Source organism: Phyllostomus discolor, chromosome 5 (assembly GCF_004126475.2).
Source record: "Phyllostomus discolor isolate MPI-MPIP mPhyDis1 chromosome 5, mPhyDis1.pri.v3, whole genome shotgun sequence".
Classification (NCBI taxonomy): Eukaryota; Metazoa; Chordata; class Mammalia; order Chiroptera; family Phyllostomidae; genus Phyllostomus; species Phyllostomus discolor.
In genome coordinates, this window is record NC_040907.2 from 47,687,371 (window position 1) to 47,704,744 (window position 17,374).

The 17,374-nt window shown below is 42.4% G+C and overlaps 1 protein-coding gene and 1 pseudogene across 3 annotated transcripts in view; both read left to right on the forward strand.

Annotated features, from left to right (window-relative positions):
• Positions 1 to 11: 11 nt before the first annotated feature.
• Positions 12 to 2,871, forward strand: LOC114496966 (annotated as a pseudogene).
• Positions 2,872 to 6,630: 3,759 nt separating this feature from the next.
• The window catches only part of AK4 (adenylate kinase 4), a 68,587-nt gene continuing 57,843 nt past the window's right edge, over positions 6,631 to 17,374 (forward strand). The window contains exon 1 of one of the 3 annotated variants that reach the window (XM_028513912.2): positions 6,631 to 6,986. In XM_028513912.2, the coding sequence (XP_028369713.1) occupies positions 6,842 to 6,986 (145 nt within the window). In that variant the 5' untranslated portion in view covers positions 6,631 to 6,841. Of the gene's footprint in view, positions 6,987 to 7,515; positions 7,588 to 17,374 lie in introns of those variants that run through there. The other 2 variants (XM_028513913.2, XM_036026222.1) reach the window with 2 other exon arrangements.

Genomic DNA, 17,374 nt, shown 5'->3' on the forward strand with positions numbered 1-17,374 from the left:
AAGTGGGGTCTATGACCTGGGCTGGGGATTTGGAGCCAAGTTTGGGACTGGTGGTGCTAGTGCTGGGAGATGACAACTTGAACTTGACCCTGGAGTTGGTAGGCTAGCCTGTGGTCATAGGGTGAAGAATAAAGTGCTAATGCCATTTGAGAGCCAGATCAACAGTGAGCCAAGCATCATGTCAAAGGGGTGTGGCAGCAAGACCAAAACTTGGGACACAGCAATAACTTGGAAACAGAAGGCTGACAGATGAATTGGCAAGTTCAGGAGGAAGGTATTGGTTAAAATCTGTGGAGATTCCTGAAAGAGAGAGCCTTGTGGGAAGAATCTTTTATAGAACTAGCTGTCTCACCTAGCTGCTGAGGTAGCCAAGTCAGTCTGGACATGAGTGACTTTCTCTTTCCTGTTAGCATTTCTCTATATAATCTGGTATGGAATCTCCTGACGGAGTCTAAGAACTCTCTTCACTCAAGTACTGGGGAGACTGGGTAGGGTGTAGCGGTTATGTGCTTGATCCTAATGCCTGGGATCAAATCCCAGCTCTACTACTAACTGGCTCATGACACTGGGAGATAAATTACCTAACCTGTTAGTGTCTTAGTTTCTTCATCTATAAAATACAAAGATAACAGTGTTACTCCAGAAGTCTCTGAATCAGCATAGCACAGTGGAGAGAGAGAGGGTGGGGGGGAGAGGAGAGTGAACTGGTCTGGCACATAGCAAACATTCAATGTTAAATGTTAATTATAATCTGCACTGCCCTTATCAAAAGACTTCCACAGGTGGGATGCCCTTTATTTACCCAGCCTTGAGCTAGGCTTGAGCAGAATAAAATCAGTATTCAGTTTCAGTCCCTTGATTCAGTTAGAGCAGAAAGAAAGTTGTACTTCCCATGGCAGTTAACTTCAAGCAGAGGAAAACACACCCAAAGGCATCTGACTCCAGATATGCCTACTAATGCAAGGCAACTTCTAGAAGGAACTCGGTTAGTGATTGTGGTTAGAAGGGTGAGGTGAAGAATGGGAATGGCACAGACCTATTCATCCCCACTACCAGGTGTACAAATCAGAGCAAAGTTCTGAGCAAGATACCATCATTTTTCTCATTATATTTAAAGAGTAGAGCACAATGGATGGTTACTTTGCTTTCTAGTGTTTCCTGGTGAAAAAATCAAGGGTAGGGATTAATCTTCATCTTCTGAGAGAGTACCTCTATATGAACTGCTGTTCCAGGAATGATTTGTACATAGTCTGTTGCTCATGGAGAATAATGGGTCATGACAGGTAAATACAAAGAATGTTTTGAATATTCTCAATATATTTGAGAATATAAGAAGAATATTTTCTTTCTTCCCAGTTATTTCTTTTCTTTTTTTTATTTTTTAACTACCTGGGAACTTTTTTGTTTGTTTGAGAGGGCAGTGTTATAAAATAAATGATGCTGCCTCTTTTCAATAACTGTTAAGGTATTGTAGGTTAATAAACATGTGGACTAGGAAAATTTGAGGATAAGATGATTCTTTTTCTTGTAAGCACAAAATACGCTCACAAATAATGCCATACTAGTTATTTATCCACTGTTTATTCTCTCAATGAACCATTTGGCTTCTTGAGTATTTGATGAGTGTCTACAGGGAGAAAGGCGTGGGGTACACTCAGACTGAAATCTTGTTTCTTCCTTCTCTTATTTTTTAGCTTTCTTTTGTCAGTTTTGCCATGTCCAAGTCACTAGCCTTTCTTCTGTGTATCCAGAGGAGCTTCACAGAAGGCAAACAGAGAAATAACTACCCATTCATTCATTCAGCAGCAAGTCAGTCATTCAATAATATTTACTCTCTATGTCTCCATCCTGTATCTACCTATATAGAGGCCATGATGAAAAAGATGAAGCCACTATGTTCAAACATCTTACTGTTTCCAACAAATACAACAGAAATAAGCCAGAAATTATGATAGAAAGTGGCCAAGAAGTGATAGCTAGAAGAATGGGGGTTTAACTTATGTGGGGTCAGTATCATATCTATAAACCCTGGTTGGGGTGATCACATCATTTAAAAATGCTGGTGAGTTATAGTAAATTACATTTCAAAGGTACACTTTGGGGTACAGAAGAGTATATGACATGCATCCCTGATGATGCAAAAGATAATTTGATATGATGTTAGGGATAATTCTATGTGGTACATGGATCTGGTTTCAAATAATAAACTGAATATTAAAAAAGTATTTCACGCAAGATGGCAGCCACCATGGACTTAGACAATTAATGAAAACTGAATATATAGCCTTAAAATAGAATGTGGACCTAAATGCCCAGAAGCAACCCTCTTTTGTATCATTTATAACAAAAATTAATATGAATGGAGTTAATTGTTCTAATGGAATGGTGGACCCAACAGCCATATCTGTGCTACCAAAATGTCAGAATTCGTGTAGTATCAAAGTTGTCCTGCAGGAGCTTTGGCGCCTAATGATGTCTAAGGAAACATAAAACTCCCTCAGCCACCTGAAGGATGGTGTTACAGCAATTAACCAAAAAGAAAAACCACAGGCCCACCCCTTCCCCCATTCAATTTAAGCCGTCTTCATTTTCCACAGCAGTAAATTTTCTAGATATGTCTTGTAGAGCTCAAAATACTGGAAAGGAAGCTCTCATTCAAAGACAATTTATCTTAAGATACCGTAAAAGATGTTAATCTTGTCCATTTGAAATACATAAGTTGTGCTATAATAAAAAATGCATCCCTTACCTAATTTCATTTTGAACTCCGCAATTACAGATAAACACAAAGTCTCATTTAGATGCTATATGTTTTAACTACTTCCCTAACTCTTGGTAAAGGACCCCCTTTTTATTTTAAATGAAGATTATAGTCAGTCAGGTGGGTATACTTGGTTAAGTATATGATTATCTAACCACTTTGCTGTATACCTGAAACTGATACAGAATAATATTGAATGTGGACTGTAATGGAAAACAATTGCCATTTATACTTTAAAATAATAATTAAAAGACTCCATTAACAACAACAAAAAAGATTAAACCCAGAAACTCAACAGGTCAAAGATTTCAGTTGGAATATGGCAACCCTATTTTATTTTCTTGTGTTCATTTTAGTTTATCCTTTTATTTATGGTTAGCGACTTACATATAGTTTCTTTTTTAAGTAAATTATTTAAACAAATTGAGTCAATATTAAAAAAGCATGATAAGCAGTTAAGAGCTAGGTGAGACAAGGTTATGGCAAAATTATGAAAGTGGTATAGAAATGACTGAAGTTTAACAAACAAGAATGCTATACTCAAAACGAGAGTATCTGGGATTGACTCCCTGCTGTACCACCTACTAGCTCTGTGACCCTGGGAGGTTCACCTAACCTCTTAGAGCCTTAGTTTTCTCATCTGTAAAATAGGAGCAAGGACATTACCATCTATGCAAACTTGTGAGAATCTGATGAAGGAATGTGTAAATGTAGTCTTCATATTACCATCTAGTGAAGTTGCAGAGAGGCTACACTGCTTAGTGTTATATGTGTTGGGAGGAGGAAGGAGACTCGCCAACATTAACAAAATACTCATTGCAGGCAAAGTGCCATGTATTTTTGAGGATAGAGTGATGACTAAAATTTGGCCTCTGCCATTAGTGTTTCATTTGTTTACAGGGGAAACAAACACATAGATGTATACTACTTTGCAGATTGTGAGGAATTGTAAATGGGTTTTGAACCTTAGACAAAGGAAATCAGAAGTTGATTACATGAGTTTACGAAATAACAATAGCTATCATTTCCTGAGGCCAGGGAACCTGCTAGGTTCTTTGTCATATTAGCTCATTTATTCCTCGCAGTTTGGGAACTGAGATCAGAGAGGCTAAGTAATTGTCCCATTGTTAAAATGGCCATGATATTTATGATGAAATATTTATTATATGCCCAGCACTGTGGTAAATCCTTTATAAGTATTATTTCATTTCAGCCTTACCACAAGTCTATGAGGTAAGTATCGTCTCCCTTTTCAGATAAGCAAACAAAGGCTGGCAGAGGTCAAGAGCTTGCAGACTTTGTAAATGGTGCCATTGCAATCTAATCCCAGGGTGTTTGACTCCAAAACCCGTTTCTTCTGGTTGTCCAGCTTCCAAATGGCAGCTGAGCTACTTGGCGCTGATGTGGCTGTGCACACAGGGAAGGCCCTTTGAGTGTTCTTTTGTGAAATGCTAGGTTCTATTCCCACCGGGGTTCTCTAAGTTTACCTATGCCACAACTCTTCTTTCTGCTTCACAATATAAGCTCCTAGACTCCTAAACACAAAGTCCTGGGACCGTGTGAGTGGCCAACATCACTCTATGACACCATATGTGTTGGTAAAGGCATTTCAAAAGTAGGCAAAAGAATTTGGTGATAAGGCAAGGTTTTTATGGAGGCTAGAAGCTGTATTTCCTGTGGGAACTTACAGAATCAGTTCTTGATAGACACCAAAGGACCTTTGGAAATGTACTAAATTCAATCTCATTTTAGAAAGAGAAGAGTTTAGGGGCCAAACATCCCATAGCAGGCAGAGGAATTAAGGGACTACCAGCTCCCATGTCTCAATGCTCATTTCACTAGAGCAGTGGTTTTTAAAGTGTGGTCTCCAGATCAGCAGCCACAACATTACCTGGAAGCTTGTTAGAAATGTCCACCGTAGATCCACAGAATCAGAAACTCAACAATGGGGTTGCTCTTACTAATCTGTTTTAACAAGCCCGTGGAGTGAATCTGAGGGAAGCTCAGTTCTGAGAACCAGCACCAAATATCTGCTATATATTACAGGGCATGTGTCAGGAAGAAGAGGGGAGATTACACTCCTCCCACCCCTTCTTTGTTCCCAGGTGAAGGGCTGGAAGGGGTCAGTTTAACAAGCCCCTGAGATCTACAGAAGCTCAGATATTTTAGAGAGGGGGTGAGCCTGTGGAATTAACTCTGCCCTGGCATTGGTGGCTTCTGAGCGTTCCCTGGGTAGCCAGACACTAGTTGCTGCCTAGCTGTGTGTGGAGGAAAAGGACTGCCAGATGTGGGGAAAGGATCTTGTGCCAGGCTCTTCCCTCCCACCCCCAGCCTCCTAACATACAGTGGCCAGGAATATAGAGGACGCTCTTCTGCACACTGTCCTTCCCCATCTGCAAGGTATGGTTGGTGGCACTCAGAACCTTGTCATGGATTTCCCAAAGGCAGGAAGCCCCTGGAAGAAGTGCAGAGAAGGGGAGCTGGTGGAAAGCAAAGGTATATGGAAGGTATCTGTGTTCTTGTGCTGGATTATTTTTTTTTAACTTTATCCTGAAGGGACAATAATATCTGAGGTGAAATAATAGAAATTAATTGGCAGTTCGGAGCAGTATCTCTGGCAGCTGTGAGGATGGATGAAAGCTGCGTGGGGTTGGAACTGATTTAAGATTATATGAATTTGGATATGTAAGGAAGGAGAGGGAGGAGCTAGCACCCTTTGGGACTCGATGAGTTGTAAGTATAGTGTCAACAGCGTAGCCCTGACGTCCTGGAATCAGATGGTTATAAGATCCTGAGCACAGGTGATTGGTCATCCCTTCCTTTCTGTTGCCCCAAGGAGCCTGGGGTTTGGCGTCAGGCAGACAAGGGATCAAAACGCCCGCTGGAATGTGGCTTCCAGGAGGGTAGGACTCCATCTCTGGTTCACAGCTATATGTCAAGCGCCTGTGTCCGGCACACATTAGGCGCTCAAAAAACGTTTGCTGAATGAATGACTCAATGAATGAAATGAATGGCCATACTCCAGGTCTCCTTTCCTCACTTGTGAAAACCCTACCAGGAACGGTCGTTGGGTAAGAAAATCACCTAGCCCACAATGTGCTGCACAGTAGGCGCTCACTCAGTAAGTTGTGTTTTTCTTTCCCTTGAGAGGGAGATCTGGTCCCCAGGAGACCACGAAAACGGGTTTTCTGTCTCTTGAGTCTTCTCTACCTCCCTTCGCCCCCACAGCCTCTCCTGGGTCTTGGGGAGCACGTAAGCCCGGGAAGGCGAGGGGCAGAGCACCAGGCAGCGGAGCGGGTGCTGGCAGCGTCTTGCAAGGAGCTGGTCTCCTCGGCTTACGTAAGGCGCGAGCCCCGCGCCTCCGGCGGTGACCCGGAGTGGGGGCGGGCGGAGGCGGCACCGCCCAGCGGGATCCTGGCTGGAGGCCTGTCCCAGCGAGCAGCGTGTCCCAGCAGAGGTGTGTGCTTGTGTGACTGCTTTGGGTGGGGAAGCACCTCTGTCCACCCGGGGCGGAGGTGGTCGCTGAGTCCTCTGTGCGGGAGGCATCCAGGTCGACTTCGTGGGATGTGACAGCCGCCTGGGAGGAGCGGAGGCGTGGACTAAACACTGCCCACGTGCGAGGACCCGGGCAGGGGTCAGCCCGCAGGTCCCGGGGGCACTGGGAGTGACTGCCCACCCAGCTTCCGCACTGTGCAGGGTGGACCCCTGCCTTGGGCGCCTGGTGGGGAGTGAGGGGGAGGGAGGGATGTAGGTGGGACTGGCCGCGGACCTCTGAGCCCCAAAGGCGAAGGCGGTCTATGCCAGGGGCGGGGTCCGCGGACTTCTCCGCTCCCGGGGCGTGGGCGCGGGGAGGGCGGGGAGGTGTAGCGTGGCGCCTCACTCCGCCTTCCAGCCGCCCTCCTCTGGGCTGAGGGGAGGGGCCGTCTCAAAAGTCTCTCCTTCGCCTGCAGGGACAGACAGCGAGTCCTGGAGAGAGCAGAGGGTGTCAGAGGCTGGGGCCCGAAGAAACAAAGTTCCCGGGGCTTCTCCAAGGCCGCTGTCCGGGTTGCCCGTGCGGCCGCCCCACTCCTCGGGAAGGCAATGGCTTCCAAACTCCTGCGCGCAGTCATCCTCGGGCCGCCCGGCTCTGGCAAGGGCACCGTGTGCCAGAGGATCGCCCAGAACTTTGGACTCCAGCATCTCTCCAGCGGCCACTTCTTGCGGGAGAACATCAGAGCCAACACGGGTGAGGGGGTGTGGGGGCGAGGGGCTGGTGTGAACCTGAGCGGGATCCCCTAGTTAGGCCGGGCAGACGAATGGCCGGAGAGGGGCCAGGTCTCCTCGGCTGCCTCCGGGAGCTCTTCCCCCCCCCCGGTCGTGCAGGCTCCTACGTGCCAGGGCGCATGCAGCCGGTGGGCCGCGGCAGTGCGGGCGCTGGGGGTGAAGGCCGAGGCGCGCTGGGAGGAGGTCCGGAGGTGCACGCCGCTCCTCTCTCCAGCGGGCTCCTGCTGCCTGGGGGAAAAGCCGGTAACCACCAGCTGAGAGAGCGAGAACCAGGTAGCTGGCAACGCTGAGCTCCCCTCTCGCCCTGCTTCCTTAAGGCAAAACCGCCCCCTCCGCAGCGCCTCTGGCCCATCCTCCTGCCCCCCCTGGGTCTCGCCCAGGCCGCACGCCGCCCACCTGTGGGAGTCCACCCCACTGCGCGTGACGGGGGGGGGGGGGCGGGGGACCTGTGGCGCCCTGGTGATGGGACCTGCGCGCCCTTCTAGACCCTGTGTCCCCTCCAGCCACCAGACGGAGCCCTGGGTGGCTCTGAAAAGCCTGTCTGTTCCCGGTTGTCTTCTAAGGTAAATTGTCACCACGAAGTCCCCTCCTCCCCAAGCCGGGGCCTGACGGTCAGGAGACTCGATCTGATAAATTCCACATTGAATCCAGGTTCCACAGAACTGGCTTTTTAAGAAGGCCTCCTCTGGCTTGCACGATGAATTTGGGGATATAGCCGGCCTGATCTCTTGGGGTTTCAGAATGGCCCTGCTGTCTCTCCTTCCGCCCCCAGGTCTACACCAGCTCATTAACTGGCATTAAAGGGAGCGAGGTGGCTGTTGTGTCGCCGTGAGGTGCCTAACCCTCCAGGGATGCTGCTGCTCATAATTAGCAACTCCTTTATAAAAACTTGTTATTGCAACGGGGTATTTGACAGTCGCCTCTCTTCTTGTTGTCCAAGGTGGTTATTCCTCAGGGATCTTCATTACAGAAGCGCATGTTAGTTTGAAGAGGTGGGTGGAGGACTCTGCTAGAAAGCAGGCTCAAAAATGGGGAATTAAGAGTCTCAAAGGCTGATTTTCTTATCTCTTAAGCAGGTAATAAAAGCAAGTTTTATATATTTTTAAAGATTTTTATTTACTTTTAGGGAGAGGGGAAGGGAGGGACAAAGCAAGGGAGAGAAGCATTGATACTCGCCTCTGGTAAGTGCCTGGGTGGGGGACCTAAACCGCAACCTACGAGTGCGCTGACAGGGAATCCACCCGCGACCCTGCGCCCCTCCGTGGTGCGTGTGTTGTGCTGGAGTGCGGGAGGACGCCGGGCCAGCTGCCCAGCTGAGCCACACCAGTCGGGGCTAAAAGGAGATTTTTACTCTGATTTTCAACAATTCTCCTCGCCCCCCCCCCCCCATCACGTCCATCTCTCAGAAGGAACAGTTGTGTATACCATGTTACAGCTTGAATTTTCTTGTGGGGGGGGGATTACACAAATTATAAGGTCTATTTTAATTTTAATAGCACATTAAAATGCATTTTATTCTTTCAGTGTTTGGGATGGTTCTTCTCAGTTTTCAGGGACAGCAGTGTGAAGGGGAAGTCTGGTTCCCCACTAAAGGGTTTTGTGATATGGTAGGGAGATGGAGGTAGAGTGACGGGAGGAAATGATAGCGCGGGGTTGAGCCCGTTTCTTAGCATTCTCTATTCCTGACTTTGTGACTTGTTTCCTTCTGGCATGAAGCGCTTCACACCGTCCATTCTGGGGTTGGATTAGTGGTCCTTTCCATTTTATAAGAGAATATGATGGGAAGTGGTGTATTTCTGCTGCTAGAGGTTTTGAAAATTTTCCATTTGCTCTTTTCTCTTATTCTCATTTTTTGTTTCATTTTAATTTTCCCTTGTTCTGAATATTAATTTTCATTCTCTTTCAAATACCTTTAAACTCCCTCCCCTCACCCCCTTAACTCCCCAGTGTTTCTCCCTGGAGTAAGAAATGACTATGAAATATTTAGATTACCGCCCCCCCACCCCGCCACCCCTCATTGTGAATCAAGTAGTTTTTTCATGAACCCGTTCAGAGAAGCAGAGAAATAAAGGATAGCAATTTGTTTTTAAAGTGACTTGTTTCTAGTGGACTTGGAGGGTGTTCTCAGATTATTTTTCTCTCTCAGAAGGCCTAAGAGTCTTACAGGCTTACTGCCTAGTACATAAAACATTCCACAGTATTTATTTCTCTGTTACTTGCTGTTTGCTTTTAGCTAGCTTCCTGGTAGAGAAACACAACAGCCCCTGTGTATGTACCCCCTTTATAGTTGAAGGTTTGAAGGAGATGATGAAACACAACAAAACCCCAGGAAATAAAACCTTGGTAGGAATTTGAATTGGAAAGTAGCTCAGGCCATCTGTTCCAGCTTTGATTAGGGCATACTCAGGTCCACATGGCTTTCCCGCAGCCACTGCCTGCTGAAAAGCAGCTCCTTCAGTGAAGGGCTTCCCATTGCTTTTGGGGAAGGAATTTGTCTCTTTCCTTTGCACATAGCTTGTTGGTTCAGTTGCTTTTGTCACATACAGTTACAATGAAGTGCAGCAAATGTCTGTGTGATTCATCCAAGAGATATTTACTGAGTACCTACTATGTGTCAGTTTCCTAGGTGCTGGGAACTATAGCAAAATTTAAGATTATCTTGTGCCCCTTGTCCCTTGTACTTTCACCATGTTCCAGTTTCCACTGAGAGACGTAGAGGAGAGGAATCTAGCAAAGTAACTGATGCACACAAGGAGTTCGACAAGTCTGTGTTGAAGGCGTGGGTCAGGAATTCTATCTAGACCTTCCCTAGAAGGAGTCAAACAGCGTCTAGTCATCAAATCCATTGTGTTTAATTAGCTTGGCTTTATGGTACAAGTTTGTACTTACAATTTTGGGGGGGGTGTGGAAAAAATTTTCTCTATCCTTTGTTAGAAAAAATTTAACTGAGTTAATTCAAACATCTGATTGGCTTTATTAAATATTCATAAATGGGGCAACATCCCATCTAGCACCTAGGGGGGCACTCAGGGGTTTATAAAATGGAAGATTTTTATAGTAAGAAGGTTTGGGCAAAGGAGCCATTAATAAAAGGAAAAAGATTAGTTTGGGGCCAGGACATCATTTTTTTTTTTTTGAAGGGGGTGGGGAGTGGGGAGAATGGGAAGGGTTTTTATCATGCACATTTTCCTTTTTTATTTTTATTCCTATATTGGTCTTTATTTAAAGGAGAATGATTTTTTAAAAGTTAATTCATTTTCCAATTACAGTTGACATATGATATGATATATTAGTTTCAGGTGTACAACATAGTGATTAGACATTTATATACCTTATGAACTGATCACCCTGATAAATCTCGTACCCATGTAACACCATACACAGTTATTACAATATCATTGAATGTATTGCCTGTGCTGTACTTGACATCTCCGTGGTTGTTTGTATAACTGAGATGCCTCTTCTTTCTCTGGGGGATATATAGGGCCCATGTGACAGATTACCTTATTGGTGTTGACCAGAAAAGTCCAGACTGGTTAATTATGTTTGCAGAGAGAATGAAAATGTACTTAGACCAGGTATTGAGTCTAGGTTTGGTATCAGGGGCTTTTAGCACCAGTGATGCTATTTTAGGCCTGTGGTTTCCTCTATAACACCTTCAAGGTACTTCTGGGTGGTCTAATAATCAAATTGACATGAGGCAGATTAGCAGGAAAGAAATAAAAGTTTAATAACACGTATGCTTACCTTCTCTGCACATGGGGGAAACCCAGGAAAACTGAGCACCTTGCCAAAATGGCAGAAGTCATCACCTTAAATACCACCTCAGCTAAGGGCAAAAGAGGTTGGAAATGGAGAGTCAATTTATAGGAGGTTATCCATAAAAGCACAACAAACAAGGATAAAATTGTTATGTAGATTTAAGTCCAACCCTTCTCCTTTGACAGTGAAGGCAGGCCTGGTACACTGGTACAATGAGGGAAACACTTTCACAAATAGAGATTCCCCTTATAATGTAATTAGTTTTTATAAGGGGTAACTTCTACTTGTTTTCAGAGTTTCTCCCCTGTCTGCTGTTTCTTAAAATTAACCAGTCTAAAATAATCACTATCCCAAGGAGGCATATTTTGAGGTGGCAATTTCTGCTCCCCTACAATCCCATCTTTGAAACTTCAAGAAGTTTCACATTCCAGAAGCAATGTTGATAGATTGTTCTAGATTTTATTAAACTAGCCTCAGTCTTGAGAATGGGTCAGTTCATGTAAGCAGTTGTGTCTCGTTTCAGGATGTGGTCTTGCAGGTGAACTGCAAACATTAGGCCTATATGGAGCAAGCAATCAGGTAATTAATAAGGTGTTTCTGTGGAGACAAAAAAAAGGTTAATGATTGGAAGCAAATTATAAATCTGTTTCTGAGCAACTGAAGATTTCTAGATGTCAGGCTCAGGGATTCTTTTGCAGGTTGAAATGTCTCTGATGTTGTCAATGTTAAGGTGATCCCATGACCAGACTGTGAGAGAATTCACAAAGAGAAGCAAGTGTAGAGAATAAAGTTTTTATTCACTCTCCAATGTAGGAGAGGAGCAAGGTGTGGAGAAATACACCATCCTTGAGGGGTGGGGGAGCTTTGAGCTTTTATTGGATTATAATGCGATTAAAAAAGGGTGGGGGGGGGGGCGTGTAGCTCTTGTGAGGTCCGTGGGCGGTTTGGGTGTTTTAACCTGAGGCTGCAGGTTGTTCCAATGTTATCTTCTGCCTGTGGCTATAGGGAGTGGTTAGTTCTCTTCTTGTTTCCAGCAATTTCCAGTCCTGGGGATGACCTCAGAAGAGTGAAATGGCAGTCATGTTTAACAAGATCACAGGCCTGCTGGGCAAGTGGTACCACAATAGCAAATGGGGCTGACTTTGTCCTCTCGAGCAGGGGTTCAGGCAAATGTTTTTAGTGGTTTATGCCAGGTCCAGAGATTGACTGAGCATGAACTATTGTGGCAAATTTTGGTGTTTTCTCTTTAGTTTGTATCAAATCGTCTAGTTGCAGTTTGCAGGACTTCTGGAAAAAGGACAATTAACAGTTCTCAGTGATTCCAAGTCAAAGGATGAGAGAAAATTTTGAAATGATAGTTTGCAGAGTTCAGTCAGATATTTGAGGAAATTAGAGTAATTTGGGATCCTATCCAGTTTACAGATAGGAACGAAATCTCAAAAGATAATGAATGGTACTAGAATCTTATATCCATAAAGGTGTATTACGGAAACAAATATTTCCCTCTCAGATCATTCTCATTTTTACTAAAGATAGCCAAATTAAGACTAATTTAATTACAAAATAAGTCTAGTTTCAGTAAATTTGGCCTAATTATTTGTGCAAGTTCAACAAGAATAGTAATTAACTACATAGGCTCTTTTGAATCTGCTTTGCTGGACTTTTTCATAAGGAATCTCTAGATTGAACTTTTAATAGCCCCTTGAGGCCAGAAAAGCCAAGCAAAGGGCTTGATTAGACTTCACCTACAGTATCTGTAGATTTGGGCATAGTCCTCTCATTTTGAGGTACCCAAATATCCTGAGAATCCTGTACCTGCCAGGAAGTGACCTTCTTTACTCACCAGGTAGGCTGTTGGGAACTCTAAGCAAGGTATCAGGCTGGTATTTTTAAAAGGCCTTTTATTGGCTCCCAAAGGCAATCCTAGTTCCATAAAGCTATCTGGTCATATTTGAGTCTATGCATATTTCTCTCAAACATGTCATTCTAGTCAAAGTCCTGGTAATAAAACCAGTGTTTCGAATTGACTCCTGTTAGAAGGAAAATAGAGTTTTACTGAACTTATGCAAACAACTGTATTGCCATGAAAATAAGAATATTCACTAAGAGGTCCCAAATTTTGGAGGGATCAGGTAGGGAGGAAATGATAAATGTTTCAATTCTGTTTGTAAAGGTATAATTTACCAAATTGATCTGTCATAGATAGTTAAAGAGAAACAGCTTTCTTTATCTCTGGAAAACAAAAGATTTAAAAAATCAATATTTCAAAAAAAAGTCATAAGCAATATAATCATCCTTATCAGTTTATTCATTTCCATGTAAATAAAACTTGTTCTACTTGAATCCAGTTCTTCCCTTAGACCTCTCAACCTTGATTGATGATTGAGGGTGATGATAATTCTAAGAAGTTTGCAAGTCCTTCATCAAGACTCCAGTGATTTACCCAGTGCAGTGAGTGCCTCAAACACTAGAAACTGTGGAAGGTATATTTATTCCAAGTGGGAAACACTTTTTCTAACAAGTTTCTTTGTCACTGTGAGTATATTAGCCTTGCAGCAGGGGAAGGCTTCAACCCGTCTGGAAACATACATACAACAAGAATGTATCGATAATACATACTAAGTGGCAGTGGAATGAAGTCCAATTGAATTGCCCTATGGTGGATGAAGGAATGCAAAAATACTGAAAAATGCAGTGTGCCTGGCAGCCTAGAAGAACCAAGAGGTTGTCTTGGGTTTCCCACAGTCCCAACTATTGATTTAATTTACAACCATTTTTCTACCCATACAATATACCCTAGAAATTTATCTTCACTTGTTTTTACCTTGGTGCTCATACAATTCAACATACCAAATAAGCCAAATTAGTTTGCTATTCCCCTTTCATAAGGAGAGAGATATTCTTTGAAATGACTCAAGGGCCCTTTTGGAAAAATCTCAAAGTTATTTTTAGTTTAGGAAAAAGACTGTTTAAAAGTTGGTATTTTGGGAAGTTGTCAAACTATCAAAAGGTTTTAAAACACTTGACTAAATAGGATCATAGGTCATAATGAAACAATACTTAACTAAGGCCACAAAAGATTTCAAAGACAAAGTTTACATAATTGTTAGCAGAATCTAGCTCTTACTGTTGAGAAGATTCAGTTTTTTTAAGTATTCAAGAATGTGTTTAAGACAACATAAACACAGAAAATTAGTTTGATAAAACATAGAATATTTGCTTTCTGGACAGATTACCTGAAAAGGAAAACCTTTTATAATCTATTAGAAGACTGACAGTCCAAGAAAACTGTTCTTTTAGCAAATAAAAGAAAATTAAGTTTTTTTTTTAAATTTTATTTTAATCATTGTTCAAATACAGTTTTCTCCTTTTTACTCCCAATCCAGCCCCCCCTCCCATCCCTCCCCATTTTCCTCCCATTACCACTGAAAATTAAGTTTTAACTTTACATAAGTATATCACTGATAGTAAAACTTAAATTTTAAAACCCTTACAACAACAATTCAACTGTGGTCAGTTTAATTACGCAAGGTACAATTTTCTCTTTTTCTTTAACTTTTGTATATTAGTTTTGCCTTTTGTAACCTTATTCTAGTTCAAACAAAATTACTTTCATTTCCTTACCAAAAATGTATCTCCATATCTCATATGCCTCCACCCCTCCCCTTTTTTAAATTGGAAACACAACCTGCTTTCCTTTCATTCAAAGATTTCTCCCTTATTCCTACTAGTTTCAATTACATATATGGGGATTTTTAGCCCTTAAAAACTGATTTGTAATGAAAACTAAGCAGTTAGCATTCTTTAGATTGCCAAATTTATGAGTACATCTCATAACCTAGAAATATAAGCCCTTTTACTGGCAAATATACTTTATCATTTCAAGAAACATGCCCTTTTTAATATTATAGTCTTTCAGTTTGACACAAGACCTGTTTACTAGCAAACCCAAATTTATCTTACTTTCTCTGTAATAAGAGCCAAAGTAGATAAATATAGACTTATTTAACAATTAACATTTCAGTATTATACCTTTTTTGGGGAATGAACTACATATTTAGTAATTTTCATTATTTAATGCAGCTTAGTAAAACTTTAATGTTTCAAGTTACCAAAATATTTGGGGAAACTAAAACAAATATTGCTGAGAGGTTCACAAAAACTTTTTATTTTACCTGCATCTATTTATTTAACTTGTTCTCAATAATTATGTTTACATTACCCACAAAAACTTTGTGAAGTTGTTATTTTTGCTGACAAGTTTATAAGCCTAGGTAGAATGAAAGTATTATATTTAATATTAACTCTCCATCTGTTTTTTTTTTTTTAATCCTTACCTGAGGGTATTTGTTGATTGAGAGAGAGAGGAAGAGAGAAACATCAATTGGTTGCCTCCCATATTCACCTGGACTGGGGCTCAAACCCGCAACCTTTTGGCGAATGGCATGACACTCCAAACAACGGAGCCCTGGCTAGGGGTCTACACCTGTCTTAATTAAACCAATAAACAACTTTTAATTTTGAACGTATTTCCCAAATCACATAAACCTGAAAGAAAATCATTTAAGTTAATTTTCTTATTTCTGAGAATTTCAGAATACCCGAGTTATTTTCACGTGATGAGAAAGTTTATTTAGAAAGTTACAGAGGTAGTAATAGTGAGCCAGCTGGGCTGTGGAGGCTCAGGAAACAAGTTACAAAGGCAGAAAAGGGGCCCTTGGAGATTGAGAGAGAAAGGCAAAGGTAATGGGCCTGGGGGGAAAAGAGGAGGAAGGGAAAAAGGCAGGCAAGCTTCTGAGAAGGGAGAGAATGCCTTTGTCAATGTAAGAAACATTCAGACCTGTAGAGAAGTTTTGTGAGTTTATTTGAGCCAACTGACAACAGTTGCTGGTGAGCAAAATCTCAACAGGTTGAGAAAATACACCAGAAAAATGGCAGTTTTGCATCAAGTTATATGTTACAATCAAAGAAGGCATATAAGGGGGGTTACATGAAATCCATTGGTGATAGATTGGGGAGGTGGGAGAAAGCAAAGGGGGTGTGGGACTGAGGAACCTCTGGGACTGGATAAAAAGCAAAAAGATAGACGCTTCTTTTACACAGGTAGGTAGAGGATAGTTAATAGTCAACAATAGTAACAATGAGGGGATGTATGGCCTCTGCTCTGGTGATGCTGTTGTGCCCAGAGGGGTTGGGCAAAGGCAAAGTTTACCTTGAAGCAAAGGTATGTTGTCATAGATGCAAAAAGACAATATGCAAAGGCTGGTGTGGCTCAGTGGATTGAGTACCAGCCTGCCAACCAAAGGGTCTCGATTCCCAGTCAGGGCACAAGCCTGGGCTGCAGATCAGGTTCCCCAGTAGGGGGCGCTAGAGGCAACTACACATTGATGTTTCTCTCCCCTCTTTCTTCCTCAGTTTCCCTCTTAAAAAAAGTAAATAAAATTTTTTAAAAAGACAATAGGCTCAATTAAGATAAAGATTGACTTTTGGCAGGGAAGATTGGAGCCTAGGGCATGACTGGCCACCATGAACAGGTTTTAGTTAATGTTTAAATTTCAGACCACCGTTTGTGGTTACTTTAGGTCTTCAAGTTTGCAAGGCTGTCACGCAGGCCTCCCTTGAGCCCTTGAGCTTGTCAGACTTAGCATGTGGACCCTTTTCTTCCACACCTAGAATACCTAATTCTTAGTTTTTAAGTGTTGGCTTTTTTTTAAGCCAGTTAAATAAAACTGTTTTTACAAAGTATCAGTACCACCTGGGTGTAGAACATACTGAACATCTATAACACACATATATCCAGATACAGGAATTTACAAACCAATGCAAACAGACCTCCTGGTTTCCTTAAAAGGAGTGAAATCCAGTCAAGTGACTGTGCCCACCCCCCTTTTTTTAGATAACAATTACTTCTATTTAAATAAAATAAATAAGTAAAAACATATATGTAATAATTGAGCATGCTTACTGAACTTTGAAAAATTTCTGAAAAAAGAAAAGAATTATCTCTGAAGTGTGCAGTTAGTAAAGGTGGCCTAGATAAGAATTCCTGGAGAAGACCAGGTGTTTACATCTCAAAGGCCAAGGGAAAGAAATACAAAGCTCCTCTTAAAAGGACTTTGGTTTCCTAAGGCCTATATTTACAAGCCTTTTGAGACGAATAGGGGATCGTAGGCTTTGATTTCTGGCCATGTAAAGATAAATTTGTAGAACAAGGCAGCTGTTTGAAATTCTTCAAAGAATTGAGTTGCCACCTAAATGACACCATAGATTGGTCCACTTACATCAATCTAGGGTCACTAGAATGAGTGCTCAAATCAAGAAGGCTAGCCATTATATTTCTTTGTAATTGGTCTTTCCATAGGCTGCCATGAAACAGCTGTTGATGATGAGAGCTCTCTAAAAATTTTTCAAATTAGAAATTTTTCCAATTCAAAGAATCCATCCTCTGGCCATTGGTAGTAGGATCTAGTAATCTCAATAGCAACTCAAACTAATAAGCTTTTTATGGTTTAACCAAGGAAGCATGAGGCCCCCACAAGAGAGTGCAAAGGATACAGCTCTGGCAAGATGCAAAGTTCAGTCCCAGTG